Source organism: Condylura cristata, unplaced genomic scaffold (genome assembly GCF_000260355.1).
Source record: "Condylura cristata isolate star-nosed mole 26May11 unplaced genomic scaffold, ConCri1.0 scaffold00017, whole genome shotgun sequence".
NCBI lineage: Eukaryota > Metazoa > Chordata > Mammalia > Eulipotyphla > Talpidae > Condylura > Condylura cristata.
The window spans coordinates 3,169,647-3,184,195 of record NW_004567118.1 but is presented as its reverse complement, the minus strand read 5'-3'; the positions used below and the strand labels follow the sequence as shown (position 1 = coordinate 3,184,195).

At 56.9% G+C, this 14,549-nt stretch overlaps 2 protein-coding genes across 2 annotated transcripts; both read right to left on the bottom strand.

Moving 5' to 3' along the window:
* Positions 1-1,554: 1,554 nt before the first annotated feature.
* HCRT (hypocretin (orexin) neuropeptide precursor) lies at positions 1,555-2,784 on the bottom strand. Its single transcript, XM_012726034.1, has 2 exons — positions 2,764-2,784; positions 1,555-2,019 (listed from the first exon to the last, which is right to left on the bottom strand). The coding sequence occupies exons 1-2, from the start codon at positions 2,782-2,784 to the stop codon at positions 1,555-1,557; spliced, it is 486 nt and encodes a 161-aa protein (XP_012581488.1).
* A 1,738-nt stretch (positions 2,785-4,522) lies between these two features.
* On the bottom strand, positions 4,523-8,643 carry GHDC (GH3 domain containing). The gene is made up of 8 exons (XM_012726667.1): positions 8,255-8,643; positions 7,443-7,564; positions 6,826-7,327; positions 6,253-6,445; positions 6,071-6,142; positions 5,863-5,996; positions 5,476-5,561; positions 4,523-5,249 (listed from the first exon to the last, which is right to left on the bottom strand). Exons 1-8 carry the CDS (start codon positions 8,508-8,510, stop codon positions 5,031-5,033), a joined length of 1,584 nt encoding a protein of 527 aa, XP_012582121.1. The 5' UTR covers positions 8,511-8,643; the 3' UTR covers positions 4,523-5,030.
* Between the last annotated feature and the right edge of the window lie 5,906 nt (positions 8,644-14,549).

The window sequence follows — 14,549 nt, the reverse complement described above, 5'->3', positions numbered from 1 at the left end:
TAAGCCCTGCACACAGGGGATGAAGATTGTTGAAAAGTACCTGGCCTTTCTGTATCTCTACTTCTGGGTGTTACATTCATTTCCTAGGGCTGTAATAAAAAGCATCACAATGTGGATGGCTTAAGCAACAGAAATTCACTTGTCTCAGTTTTGGAGGTTACAAGTCCAAGATCAAGATGATAATAGCAGGGTTAGTGCCTCCTGAAGGCCAGGAGGGAGAAACGGCTCCATCTCTCTTCTAACTTCTGTGGATTGCTGGCAAGCTTTGGTGTTCCTTGGTTTATAGCTGCATCACCCCACGTCTGCCTTCAGGGTCCCACAAGTTCTTCCCATGTGCATTTCTGTGTCCAAAGTCTCCCTCTTTTATTTATTTATTCATTTTTACATCATTCTTCATTTGTTCAATTTTCCATCTCGGGTGTAATCCCCATGGACTTCCCACCACCAAGTCACCTGTGTGCCATCACCATAGTCCTGTGAACATTTCCCACCCCATTTTTAATCCCCTCCCCACTTCCCACTTCCCGCCCCGTAAAATGTCTTTGGTATATAGTTGTTCGTTGTTTTTCACTTTTTCTTTATTACAATTGCTTCCCCTCTCCCTGGATCCCTTACGCTCCTGCTATGAGGGAAACTGGTATTTTTCTTTTTCTTTCTGGCTTATTTCACTGCTAAGCCTGATCCCTTCCAGCTCCATCCATGTTGCTGCAAAAGGCATAGGTTTGTCTTTTTTGATTGCTGAGTAATAAAGTCCCCCTCTTTATATTAACACTATTCATATTGGGTTGCCACCCCCAACACCAGTAGGGGGACCTCATCTTAACTACATTTTCAATGACCCTATTTCCCAGTAATGTCACATTCTGAAGTGCTGGGGCACAATTCCACTTATATTAGGTATTTGCCTAAAGTTGCAGTAAAATCTCTCCCCATCTCTGCTTAAGAACCACTGGTGATTCCAAGCTACCTACTGAGTGGAAGGCGAAGTCGGGCTTGGATGCAGAGGTCCCTGAACAAAAGTCCTGCACAATCCTGACTGTGTGAACCTCACCACCTCCTCCTGTCACCCACCACCCCCATCCTCGCTGCTGGCTCCCATTACGCGGCACCTTGCATCACATTGCCATCTCCCTGGATGAACCTCAAATGCCCTGTCTTTTGGGGGCAATTTCAGCTCCTCCCCCTCCCCCACCGTCTCTCTCTCAGGTTCTCGAGAATGACCAGTGGGACACAGAGGGACTTGTGTGACCTTCTCCCGCCTCCCAAGCGTGCATATATGCATTCCCTAAGCACTCGAGGGTCTGGCATGAGACTTTGTTCAGGGACCTCCGCCTGCAAAAATATTTCGGAGGCCCAAGCTGGGGTGCCCTAGAGAGGGCTTTCCAGAGTCACGGGTTCTTTAGCGATCACAGACTTCCAAGCCCCCGGAGGGGCGGCACGTACAGCCATACACAGCATACTACGGGAGGCTCGTCTTTATTTCCGCTTTTCTGAGGGCTGACATCAGGCGCGCAGCGGGGAGAGGGCCAAGCTAGGAGAGGCCCGACCGAGGGCTCAGACCCCGGGCGGTCCCCCAGGCGCCACCGACGCCGCGGCCACCGCGGGGCAACGGCGCCCAGTGCAGGGGCGCGGCGCTGGGTCTGCGCCTGCGCGGCGGCCCATGGTCAAGATGCCGGCCGCGTGGTTGCCGTTGGCCTGCAGGAGGCGCTGCAGCCGGCCCTGGAGGCCCGGGGGCCCTGGCCGCCGCTTGCCCAGAGTGAGGATGCCGGCCGCGTGGTTGCCGTTGGCCTGCAGGAGGCGCTGCAGCCGGCCCTGGAGGCCCGGGGGCCCTGGCCGCCGCTTGCCCAGAGTGAGGATGCCGGCCGCGTGGTTGCCTGCGCCGTGCAGCAGCTCGTAGAGGCGGCAGGAGCACGTCTTCTGGCGACAGCAGTCAGGCAGGGGCTGGGCGGCCGCCCAGGGCGACAGGAGGGCGGGCGGCAGCAGCAGCAGCAGCAGCAGCGTCACGACGGCCCAGGAAACCTGGGGAGGTGGGAGACAGGGCGCTGGGGGTCCTTTGGCCGCGCCTCCGCACCTACGCCCCGGTCCTGCGCAGCTGGGCCCCTCCTGCTGGCACACCGCCTCCTCGCTCTGCCCTACTTTTCCTGCCTCTGCTCAACTCTGAAGGGTTCTGTTGGAGAAGGCGCTTCTGTGGCTCCCGTTCCTGCCCAGCCTGTAAGGCCCGGCACAGGCCTCCTCCAGGAAGGCCCTGGAAGGGCTCTCTCCTCTGGATACCTCAGTCCCTTACACCCCCACTAAGGCGCTTATCATGTCGCAAAGAACGGGCGTGTCCGAGTCTATCTGCTTTGGAAGTTTGTACACGCAGGGACACAGGCCCTGTTTAGTCACCCCCCTGCCCAGGGTGGGCAAAACGCGGACTGGTAGGGTCCACATCGTCTTGTCCAGCTGCCCCTCGCAGTGGGCACTGAACTCAGTGAATGGCTGCGGAGCAATTTCCTACCTCGGCTTCCTTCCCTGTGAACTGGGGGCAGGGATTGGGGGGCAGGAGGGGGTGCTGGTGGGAGGGTCAAGTGATGCACACACAGCCCCTAATACAGCCCAGGAACCATGAGGCCTCTGGAGGATAGGGCACAGCCTGTCAAGAGGGACTCCTGGTCAAAGGCCCTGGCCCCTGTCTCTGAGCCCCCCTGGGAAAGGCCAAGAGAGCCCTCTGCCTCCCAGCCTGCAGCAAGCACTCTCTTCACCCCTGCCACGCCCGCGTCTTACCTTAGAGGAGGAGGGCTTCATGGCGTCTGGAGCCCAGAGAGGCCAGCCAGGGAAGGTGGTGTCTGCAGTGGTCCAAGTTGCTGACCATAACTGGCCAGCGGGGCCCGGGGTTTATAGTGCTCTGAGATGGGGGGGCCGAGATGGGCGCTTGCGTGCTCTCTGGGTCCAGACAAAGGCAAGTCTAAGATTAGCTTTCCGCAGCAGGGCCGTCTCCAGGCTGGGCCCGAGGAATGGCCGCCAGAGCGCCCCGAGGCTGCAGCTGGGTCGCGGTGCCTGTGCCCCCCCCCTTGTCTGTCTGCTTGCTCCCTGGAGATGGGGTGGTCTCCGGGCACTAATGAGGCCACCTTGCACCCAGGAATCTGGGAGCACAAAAGAGACCTTGGCTGGGTGCTAGCTAGGCTGGGACAATGGGGGGGTGGCAGCTGCTAATTAGGGGCAGGAGAGGAGGCTGTCCTCGACAGCCTCGGGGTGGGGGGCCTGGTAGCAGGCTTCTCCCCACTGCTTCTCCTTGCTGGCCCTGTCGGGCAGCAGGGCCTTCTTCCAGCCAGCTTCCCCTCCCCTAGCTGCCTTCTACTCTCTGCGCCTCCCACCTGCCTCCAAGAGAGAAAACCTTGAAAACAGCCTGGGCAGCAAGGAGAAGGCAGCCAAACCTGGGGCTGCCCTTTGACCTCTCTGACTTCCTTCTGGGTGGGTACCCGGAGGGCAGGACGGAGCCCCCTCCCACGGACAGCTGGCAGTGAGCCTCTGGGGCCACGGACTCGTGCCAACTGCTTGCCAAGTCTCACATTCAGGGCCTGACTTGCGGGCACGTGAGCTGGGTCAGGCCCTGCCCCGGGCAGTGGGCAGCAGTGGGCATGGAACCTGACTCAGGTCTCAGGGAGCTCCCATGTCGGGGTGGGAGGTGACTGGCAGGTGGGTTCAGTGGGAGAAGAGCTCTGAAAAGTCGCTGCATAAAAGTGGCTTCACCTCAGGCCTGGCCCCCTGGGACTCTGTAGCGGACATCTCCAGCCCAGCAGAGACTGGGGGTGAGAGTGCTGGGGCCTCTGCGGGTGAGTGTGGGCCTCAGAGGCGAGGCCTGCCTGGGAGAGGCGGCGGCTGGACAGGTGAGCGAGGGCCAGGTGGCTCCTATCTGCTTAGCTGATTGGTCTGAATCCTGTCGGCAACAGGGGACCCACAGGAGGATTTCAGCAAGAAGGGTCCTGGGCTAAAGTGGGGGTGCCGCTGGGGGCAGGGGCCGTGGTAACACAGAGTCCAGAAGTAATTGAGGCAGAGTGAGACTAGGCCACTGGTTGGGAACAGGTGCAGCTTTATCCAGGAGCAGCTGCAGGGCGTGACACGCCCCACAACCCCACAAGGCCTGAGTTTTCCACTGGGTAGAGGAACAGTGAACCCAGATAGATTCTGGGTTGATTCCTGCTGTGCCGCTTTGCAGTAAGTACATCTCCCACGGGCCAGAAAGGGATCAGTGCTCAGCCTGGTCAAGGGGAGTGGGGGGCAGCCCCTCCAGCGAGAGGTTCAGCTTGGGACGGGGCAGGGTAGGACGTGAGGGTTCTGTGACTTCTGGGTTGACCTAGGCCATGGTTGGAGCCCCAAGGGCCCCTGACTGCACACACACCTGGGGCCTCCCCCCACCCGGAGTGGAGAGTGGGGGAGGCCTTGGTGCCTAGAACCTAAAGGGGAGCCTGGGTAGGCCTGACTATGGCCAGAGCAGAGCAAATGGGACCACTACACTTCCCCCATACAGACCCCAAGACGAGAATCTGGGTGCAAGAGGTTTATTTGGGAGGTGATCCCAGAAAGCACAATAGGAGTGGGGGTGGGAGGAAGCCATAAGAATCAGGTTACTGCTGTGGGCACTGCAGGGCACCTGCCAGACGGTGCCAAGGCCCCTTCAGTCTCACGCCGCGAGGGGCGGGGAGCTGAGGTCTGCATTCACCGGCTCCTGTTCCTTGTCGACTGGGGTTAAGTCCCGTCACTTCCGGCCTGCCTGGTGCACTGGGCCGGACACAGGAGCCGCTGGCACGTGGGGTCTCTGCCGCAGCTCAAGGGGGCTCCAGGCAGGGCACTGCTGGCATCTCTACTTGGAAGCCTCACAGGCAGAGTGGGGGTGCTGCCAGGTGGGACCTCCCCGAGGCGCAGCAGCTCGATGAGCCACTGTCCGGTGACACAGTCAGACACCCTGGCCAGGCGCTCCCCGTCCAGAGAGGCCCCAGAGGAAAGAGTGAGGGGACCTCTGAGGTGGACCAGGCAGTGACCAGGCCCTCAGCTCAGGACACCACCCGCCTCTGCAGGACCCCGGCCAGGTGCCTGTGCCGAAGGACCCGGGGCATCTCAGGAGGGAAGGGGGCTGCGGGGCCGGCTGCCAGGGCTTCCCGGAGCGCTCGGAAGGCCCCCTGCTCCACCAGGTGCACTCTGGCGGGGCCCACGCTGCCCCGGAACCGCAGGGACTTGTAGTGGGGAGAGACTTCCTGGAGGCAGCGGTCAAGCTGGAACGGAACGGCCTGCGTGAGGCTGGCACACAGCGGCCTGCTGTGGGCCGAGGGGCGCACGGCTGTGCCCAGGGTAAGCGTGGAGTTTCATGTGTACCCGCGTGTGTTGGTGGGGTTCACCCCTCCCTTCCCAGAGCCCCGAGAGCGCCTCCCTCCGACCCCGCTCCCCTGAGGCACCCCAGCACGCACTTGGGGCACGCAGTTGGACGGAGCCCCTCTTTACCTTGTCTCGGTTTTGCTCTGACAGGTTTCTCAGCCCCTTCAGAGCCACAAACACCTCATAGTGGGGCGCAGAGCCCTCGGAGGAATCTGCAGACCAAGCCCGTGCCCGTGTGAGTGGGGGAGGGGCGGCTGCCAGCGCCCTCTGCCCCCTCAGCTCTGCTCCGAGCTGAGGTCCAGGGGAAAGGAGCTTCTTTGTGGGGAGCAGGGTAACTGGAGAGGACCCCAGAGCCTGACGGCAGGCCAGGACAGGAAGGGCACGCTGCAGGGGGAGGGGTGGGGGCTAACGTGGGGAGCAGCACCGGCTGGGTTTCTCCTCCCTGCGGTCTCCCAGCAGAATGGGCTAGGGGCAGCCCTGTACCCGTGGCCAGGAGGCGACGCAGGAGCCTACCCAGAATGCTGCTCTCTGTGCAGCTGTGGTCCAGCAGCTTGGCCCCTGGCCACTGCCCCACGGCCAGACTCAGGGCCTCAGAGAACGTGTCCTCTCCAGTGTCTTCTCCCCGCACGCTCAGGGCCTGGCCCAGCCTGCGGAGGAGGGGCAGGGAGGCAGAGAGCCCAGGGCACCGCGCCAGTCCCTCGGCCACTCAGGGGTCACCTACCTGCGGATGAACCTGACCACTGGGCACTGGTTGTAGGCACCCACCACCTGGACCACGTCACCCAGGCGGCACCTGGTGGGGTGGAGCGGGGTGAGGCCAGGCCCAGGGGCCCATCCTGACCCTGGGCCTCAAAAGCCTGTAGAAGACCCCAGGGGCGGGCCGGGGAGGGAGGTGGTGATCACCTGGTGAGGCTGGCACGGTCGGTCAGCACCAGCTCGTACTCTTTGCCCTGCTGGGCTTCGGCTAGCAGAACGGTGGGGGCAGCCTCTTCCCGGGCTCCTTTCGTGACTTGGAGCAGCTCCAGAAAGGGAGCCCCGGGAGGCAGCAGGTAGAGGCCGCGGGGCTGCTCTGGCCACAGGTTCAGGCCCAACACTCCTGTGGGGAGCAAGCGGCCGCCTCACCTGGGGTGCCGCTGCGGCTGCCAGGCGGCAGCCCCTCCCGGGCTCTAGGCGCCAGCCTCTGGGCATCTGACTCACTGCTGCCCTTCCACCCGTCCCTCCTGGCTGCCCCAGGCGCAGCCCACTGCCTCCAAGGTCCTAAGTGGAAAGACAGTGACCCCAAGAACTGGGGGTAAGTGCGGTGCTGTGTGAATTTGTGCAGGTGGTACGTAACCTCTAAGAACCCCAGCCTCTTCATCCGTGAGACGGACCGCTGAGTGGGGGACCGTGGGGGGACACGTAGGGGAAGATAAGATAATGTAGGGCTCAAACCTGCCCCCTGACCCAGCTCACGACTTCACGAGGACTCTTGCTGACCTCCGGCGGCCACGTAAGCAGGCGAGAAGAAGGCCAGGCCTTGGCACCACAGGGCCTCCAGGGCCGCCGCCGCCTCGGCTTGGCCTCCTGCATCCAAGGTCACCACCACCTGCAGCTTGGGCCAGAGCCGGAGGGCCAGTCCTCGGGGCCCCTGCTCGAGAGTCTCCCTCAGGTCAGCTGCCCGCCTGGGGAGGGGCACGCCTGGGCTCCCGGCAGCGATGGCCTCAGCCAGCTCTTCACCGTCGGCCTCCAGGCCCAAGAAGACATCCAGGAGTTCAGCTGCTGTCCCGGCTTCCAGAGCCCGCAGCCCTGGGCGCCTCAGTGCCTCCAGCAGCAGGGACCTGGCGTCCTGGGCCCCAGGGGGGCTCACCTGGGCCAGAGCTTGGCAAGGCCAGGGGAGGGGGCAGGGCCAGGGGGAGGTGGGAGTCACGCGGGCAGTGCCTCCAGGAGCCAGCGCTTCGGGGTAGGCCTTGCGGAGGGCCTCCAGGCCCAGCAGGGTGGCCTGCCGAGAGAGGAGAGGCGCTGGCCTGAGCTGGGGTTTCTTCGTCCTCTGTGATGGGTGGGTTTGGCTACAGTAGGGGTCTCTGGTGGGCTGGGCTCCCACGGCCTCAGTTTACCTGCAGAGCGGCCTCCCCATGGTACTGGGTTACGCTGGGGGACAGGAGCTGCCCCTGCCTTTCTCCCTCCTGGGCCTGGCTGGTCTCCGTCAGAGGGAGGTGACTCCTGAAGGTGTTCATGTCTGTGGCACCAGAGACACCCCAGTTTCCCAAGAATCTCAGGCCAGACTGCTGAGACCCATAGGGAAGGAACCCAGAATAAACCTGGGAGTTGGGGGGCTATCAGGGCCTGGCTGGGAAAACCCATCTGAGACAATCTGGTGTCTGGGCCCAGGGGAGCAGGAGCTGGAATCTCACTGTCCTGTGGGCTGTCTCTTTGGGCCACCTCCCGACACCCTGGAAACACACCTGTGCTCCCCATGAGGGGACAACGGGGACCCCGGGCTCCTCCCTGCAGACACCACCTCAGGGCCTGCTGCTGGCTCTGGCCTGCGTGCAGGGTGCTCTGCTCCAGCCTCCGCTGCTGCCAGGCGGCTGCCCAGCCCAGGGCGCCCCATGCCGCACGGTGCTGGAGGCGGGCAAGCCAGGACGGCCTGGCATCCGGCAACGGCCAGCGCCTCAGCAGGAGCGGCGGTGGCAGCAGCAGCAGCAGCAGCAGGGACAGCAGCAGGGACAGCAGCAGGGACAGCAGCAGCAGCATCTCTAGGCAGGTCCTGGGAGGAGGAAGGGAGCCGGGTGCTGGTACTAGGGGGAGAGGCGATGGCCTCTCCCTGCCCCCCACCCCACCCCCGGCCCCTCCTGCACACAGGGCAACCGAGGGAAAAGGAAGTTTGGGAAGAAGCCAGGACCCAAAGCTCCGGAATCACACTGACCTGAGCCCGGATGCTGGCCCTGGCCCTTGCGGCTGTCTGGCCCAGGGGAATCAGCCAGCTGCTCCGTGCTCTGCCTCTGCTCTGTAATGGGAATGATGACACCCCCCAGCGCCAGGGTCCAGCAAGGCCTAGGCACAGGCCCTGGCACACGGCGGCTGCTTAACGGAAGGCTTGTCTTGTCCACTTCCTCCCGGGAGCCACCCGACCCGGCTCTATGGCCTTCCTGAGCCCCGAGCAGTGGTCCCCTGCTCCACATGACCCCAGAAACAGAGGGGAAGTGGTGGGAAACTCTGCTCTCCTCAGAGATCCCCTCACAGTCCACCCAGGGTCCTGGACGCTCGGGTCTCGGGACAGAGCAGGTCAGGAGGAAGGAGCCATGACTTTAAAGGGCTGAGTCCAGACGGGAAGTCCTGTCACAGGGAGGGAGGAGCCGGGGTGCTCTTAAAGGGGCAGGCGCCTAAGGGCCCCAGCGCCTGGTGAGCCAGAGGAGCGTGGGCCTCAAGCTCCTGCGGGTGAAGGAAGAGAAAGCTGAAGGAGGGCAAGAGCACCCCAGAAGCAGCTTGAGCTGGGGTGGCATGTACACTACCCTAGAGCTGGGCAAGCTTGAGTACTGTTAACAGGCATAGTTTTCTTCTAATCCAGAAATCCTCTCCACCAAGGTAGTCAAGAAGACACGATTATTATTGACCAAGCATTCAGCCAGAAAGTATTGTACGTCCCTGGCAAGGATGATGCAAAACCAGAAATGAACTTCGTGCCCTTGTGTGGGCACGCAGATGTAATGCTCTACCTCCATGTTACCAAGGTCAGCGATGCCTTGTCTTCAAGTAAGAGGTCCTAACAGCAGCAGTTGTTACAAGCGGTTCATCCAAACTTGACCTAGACCACGGGTCCACTGTCTGTTTATTTTCTTGGCTTTGTCCCAAGGAGAGGCAAACTCCTATCAGTATGACAGGAGGTCGTCTTGCAACTTGGTGCAAGAAGCCCATTAAAGTCGGGTTCGCACCCTCCTACTGAAAAGTTTGAGAAGCTGTGCTCTAGAATGGGGTTCTTCTACTGTCTACCCAGCCTTGCTTGCACTAAAATTCCTCCCTCCTACCCTCCCCACAAAGCCAACAGTCATCTTCATAACATTTTCCTCACCTCAAAAGTGTAATATCCTACCCCCTTCCAAATCTCCTTCTAGCCCACCCTGACTTTGTTGCCACAAATCAACTTTCTGCCTCTATAGCTCTAACTATTTTGGACATTTTCTATAAATGGGGTATTTTATGTCTGGTTTCTTTCACTTAGCATAATGTTTTCAAGGTTCTTCTGTGCAGTAGTCAGTATTTCACTCCTTTTACCTGCCAAGTAATATTCCATCAAATGGCTATACACACCACATTTGTTAATCCATTTGCCTAGGATGAACATTTGGATCACTTCTGCCTTTTGGCGATCATGTATAATGTCATGAGTTTTTTATGCACAAGTTCTTCAGTAGATACGTTTTTGTTTTTCTTTCATAAAAATGGAATGCAATGGCAGGGCAGAATGGCTGGGCTGTGTACTATTCTTTAGCTGGTTTAGGAACAGCTAAACTAATTTCCAAAGTGACTGCACTCTTTTATTAATACATCTCTACCAGCAGTGTATGAGGGTTCCCATCTTTCTATATCCTTGACAATACTTGTTATTGCCTGAGCCTTTGATGATCGCCACTCTAGTGGGGTGTTGATTGTCTTGAGTCAGTGAAAATGTGCACGTGCATTTTCCTGATGACTAATGATGGTGTGCGTCTTTCCCTGTGTTCATGAATTACTTGTAAACAAACTTTGGAGAAATGTCCTGTCAGGCCTCTTCCCATTTTTAAACTGTGTTATTTGTCTTGTCATTATTGAGTTGTAAGAATTCTTTGTGGGGCCCTCCTTGGTGGTGCAAGGGCTTAAAGCACAGCACCATGAAGCTATCCACCGCCACTGCATTTTACATTATCCATGAGCTGACCCACCTGGCACAGCAGACCTCTCTTGTCTCAACCGCGGCTCCCCTCAGCATTGTATTTTGGTCAATCCAAATATTCTATTCCTCACTCTATCTCTGGTGAATTCTCTTACCACCTGCACCCCAGCTCTGTATGCGTAAATAAATCTTAAAAAAAAAAAAGAGCTCTTAGTATATTTGACATACAAGTCCCTGATCAGATAATAGGATCTGCAAATATTTTCTGCCATTCTGTGAGTGTCTTGTTTTCCTTCTCTTAGCAGTGGTTCTTGAAGCACATTTCTAATTTTAAAATTCAATTGTTTATTTTTATTTCTTTTGTTGCTTGTGTTTTTGTCATATCTAAGAATTCATTGCCAAAATTAAGGTCATGAAGATTTATCTCTATATTTTCCTCTAGGAATTTTATAATCTTGACTAGGTCTTTGATTCATTTTATAAAAAAATATATATATTTTGGTACCTACTTCAGCGGTATTATGTACATTTACATTGTGGAAACATCACCACCATCCATCTCCAAAACTCTTCTTTCCACACTGAAACCTAGCCTCTGTAGAGTAACTCCCCACCCTTCCTGCCCTCGGCTGCTGGCGACTACCATTCTGTCTTTTGCCTGGATACACTTCACTACTCTAGTACCTTATATAGGGAGGAGCATACAAATTTGTCCTCTGTCTCTCATTCTCTCTCTCTCTCTTTTTTAAAAGATTTATTTATTTATGCATACAAGAACTGGGGTACAGGCCAGACATGCTGGGGGTTAGAGTATTCACCAGACAGAATGGGGAGCAGAACAGATGACCTGACTGAAACACACTGCTGAAGTGAGCAGCGGGCAAGAAGACAGGAGAGTTTTACTGCGCCATGTGGGTCAGCTCCCTGGCCGGGGATCAAACTCACACTGAAGGAGCTACAGACAGCTTCACAGTGCTGCGCATTAACCTGTTGGGCCACCAGGGAAGCCCCTGTCCTCTGTGTCTTAGTTCCATAATGTCTTCAAGATTCACCCACATGGTATATGCATGCGCCAGAATTTTTCCTTCTTGTGGCTGAATAATATTCCAGTGTATACTACACATTCTATCCGTCTTTTCATGGACATTTGTGCTGTTTCCACCTTTTGGCCATTGTGAATAACACTGAGGTGATTCCTAAGGACTTACTTGGGTAGTGTAAGGAACGGGTTAGTGTAAGCTTGTGAATCTGTTCCCACTGCCGAGCCCCATACAAGATGAGGTCTCTAAGATTGCTCCCCAAAGGGTTACAGATGTGAGTAGGCCTGTAGTTACCCTAGCACAAGAATGATTTTCACAGATCTCTGTTTCTTTCCCTGATCACACCCAGCAGTTAAGCTACATGAATTGTTGACTGCTGTGTTTTTCCCCAATAATGTCCTGAGGAATAGATTGTTCCACAAACTGACCCAATCAAATTCTGCCTTCTTTGAAGGGATAGTTTCAAGGGCAGTGTTTGAAATTTGTTCTGAGCCCAAGAGTCCTCCCAGCTGTCTCTCTTCCCCTTTTCTCTCTAGCAAAATAACTAGTTACCTCTTTCCATTTCTACTGAAGCTATTGTCTTGTTGCCAGTTGCTTTTCACACAACTTCCACTGTGTGTGAGAGTACACTTAAGCTTGAGCTTCTCTTGCAAATGAAGCCCGTTCCTTTGAGGACAGAGATGAAGCTCTCTGGTCTACAGTTTGCCTCTGCCCTTTGGGGAAAAACTTCTGCCATGACCCTGGTGTTGCACAGGGACTAATGCCCCACTTCTGTGTGATGTGCTCACACACAAGAGCTGAGTGCTGGATAGGCACTGAGTGCAGACAGTAGCCTCAAGCTTTCTTGATCTGCCTCTTCCACTGTGGAACACCTTAGGAGTCTGAATACAGGCAGTAATTGTCCCTGGATTCTCAGCATCAGGCCTGAGGTAGAGTGTTCATCCCACAAGTGGAGACTGAGCAGGAGAGAGTCCACCTCTCACCTGAAATGCCCAGAACTTATGCTCAAGTACAGGTAGCTGAGGGCAGAATAAAGTGCTGCTGCTAGCCTTTCCCAAGAGGGCAGCCCTGTGGTGGGGAGCTGTGAGGAAACGGAGCACGTGTTCTGGACGTCACTGGCCTGGAGAGGTTCCGTCCTCATGAGCTGGGAGGCAGGAGGGAGTGGGTGTGAGCTCAAAGGCCACACTCTTAAAAAGAGTAATAACAATCTTCACCAGTTGCCCCAGAGTGGGGGCCTGGGGAGGGCCGGGAGCCTGCCTCACAGAAGTGCACTTCCATCTCCAGTGCTCAGCAGCCTGCCGAGTGCCCCTACCACTTCACACCAAGGTCATCAACTGTCCTGAGTGCCAAAGCCAATGGTACTCCCAGGCCCTCTGGGCTCCGGTTCTGACACTGCTGCCCTTCCTGAGGCTTCAGAGACACTGCGCTCTTCATTGCTCTCCTGCCTTTCTGTCTTACATCGCCCTTCATAAGCTCTTTCTAGCTGCAGCCCCTTAAAAATGTATCTCCCCCCTACCAAAAAAAAAAAAATGCATCTCCCCATGTCCTTTCCTCAGTTCCCTTTCTCACCTTTCTTCAAACATTCATGCTCATCTCTGGTTTCAGCATCACCTGAACACGCACAGCCCAGCTGCCTCCCTCTGCATCCCGTGGTCTCCGCCTGACCGTTCTCTGAGGTTTCATGACCTCATGTCTACCTGGACACCATCAGCTTATCTAGATCCTTACCAGAAGCTTCCCCTCAGCCTGCTCCCCTTCCCAGGCCTTCCTCCGCCATCTTACTGAGAAGTCTCTCTCCCAGTCATTTCCCTTCAGAGAACAGAATCATTCCAGACTCCAGCCCTGCTCTCCAGCACTGTCACCAGGTCTAAACGTGATGCTCAAGGCGACGTTCGGTGCCTAGTCGAGCCCTCGTCCCCTCAGCCAGGACTGTGGATGCACCCTTCCAGCTGCTCCTGGCCTCCCGCTTTGCTCTGGTCAACCCAAACCACACACTGTCTGTATCGTGTTTTTTTCAGTGAAAGTCTAGTCACGGTCCTGGCTGAAGGCTTTATCCTGTGCCATCACGCGCCCTCACGCTTGGGTGAAGCTCTCACGCTTAGGCCGGCCCGCGACCCCTGCCGCCCTTGCAGCCTCATCACCAGCACAGTCCTCCTCAAAGGTGTTCCTTGGGCCTGTCACCTGGGAACTTGGTAGAGGTGTACACTGGGCTTCCCCCCAGGTCTACTGACAAAAACGGGGTGGGCTCAGCCATCTCCCCAGAAAATTGTAATGCGCCCTGGAACTGAGACCCACAAATCCCCCCTCACTCCAGCTGTGTCCAAGTCCATATCTTTGCCTGGACGAAGGCCTTGTCCTTTCTTAATTATTGCTTGCCAGCTATTGTTTAAGGACTCCTGTTTGGCAATGTGCCTTTGTGTTTAACAAGGAACTCGGGGTAGTTTTAACAGGGCATGTACTGACATCCTGTCATCCTGGCCGTGGGCTCCCTGTCCCTGTCCCGACAGGGACAATTTCTCATTCCACAGACAATACCTGGCTTGAGGCAGCACTCTAAAAATGTGAACTTCGGGGGGGGAGCTTCAGAACATGGAGAGTGTGGCGCCAGAGGCTGGGAGGTAAAGATTATCCTCCTAATTTCCAAACCCAGGAGCCAGGAGGTAAGCGGTGCCCCCGCCCGGCCCCTCAAGACTGTCAGACTTCCCTGCCAGAAACTGCCTTTTCCCACCAGCAGACTGCAAAGACCAGACCAAACCAAACCAAACACAGGACTCAGCATTGTTCCTTCCGAGGAAACCTTTATTGTAACATAAAATACACAACGTTGTGACTGCCCCAAATTGTACACAATACTATTTTTGGTGGCTAAGTACTAATCTGCCTTGACACTAAAATATGTATCTGAAATAATTTCACAAAGTCTTAAAAAGAAAAGTTATAAAAAGTATACTTCCGTTTTAAGTTATAGTCAGTCTCCCCCCTACAAAACCCCGCACATACCACAGAGTTCGACATTCTGACGACGCGTGCGTCTGGGAGTGAGAGGGAGGCGGCGGTGGTCAAGGCTTGCCACTTTCTCCTCTTGGGGTTCGCGGGGACAGGGAGGATGGACAAGCAGCGGCAGCCAGCGGTCTCTGCCCACGGCCGCGGGAGAAGCCGGCAGCTCAGCACCGAGTGGCACTGGCCGCACCCGCACCGCGCACCTCCGGGGCTGCGGGTAGCTGAGGGCAGAATAAAGTGCTGCTGCTAGCCTTTCCCAAGAGGGCAGCCCTGTGGTGGGGAGCTGTGAGGAAATGGAGCACGTGTTCTGG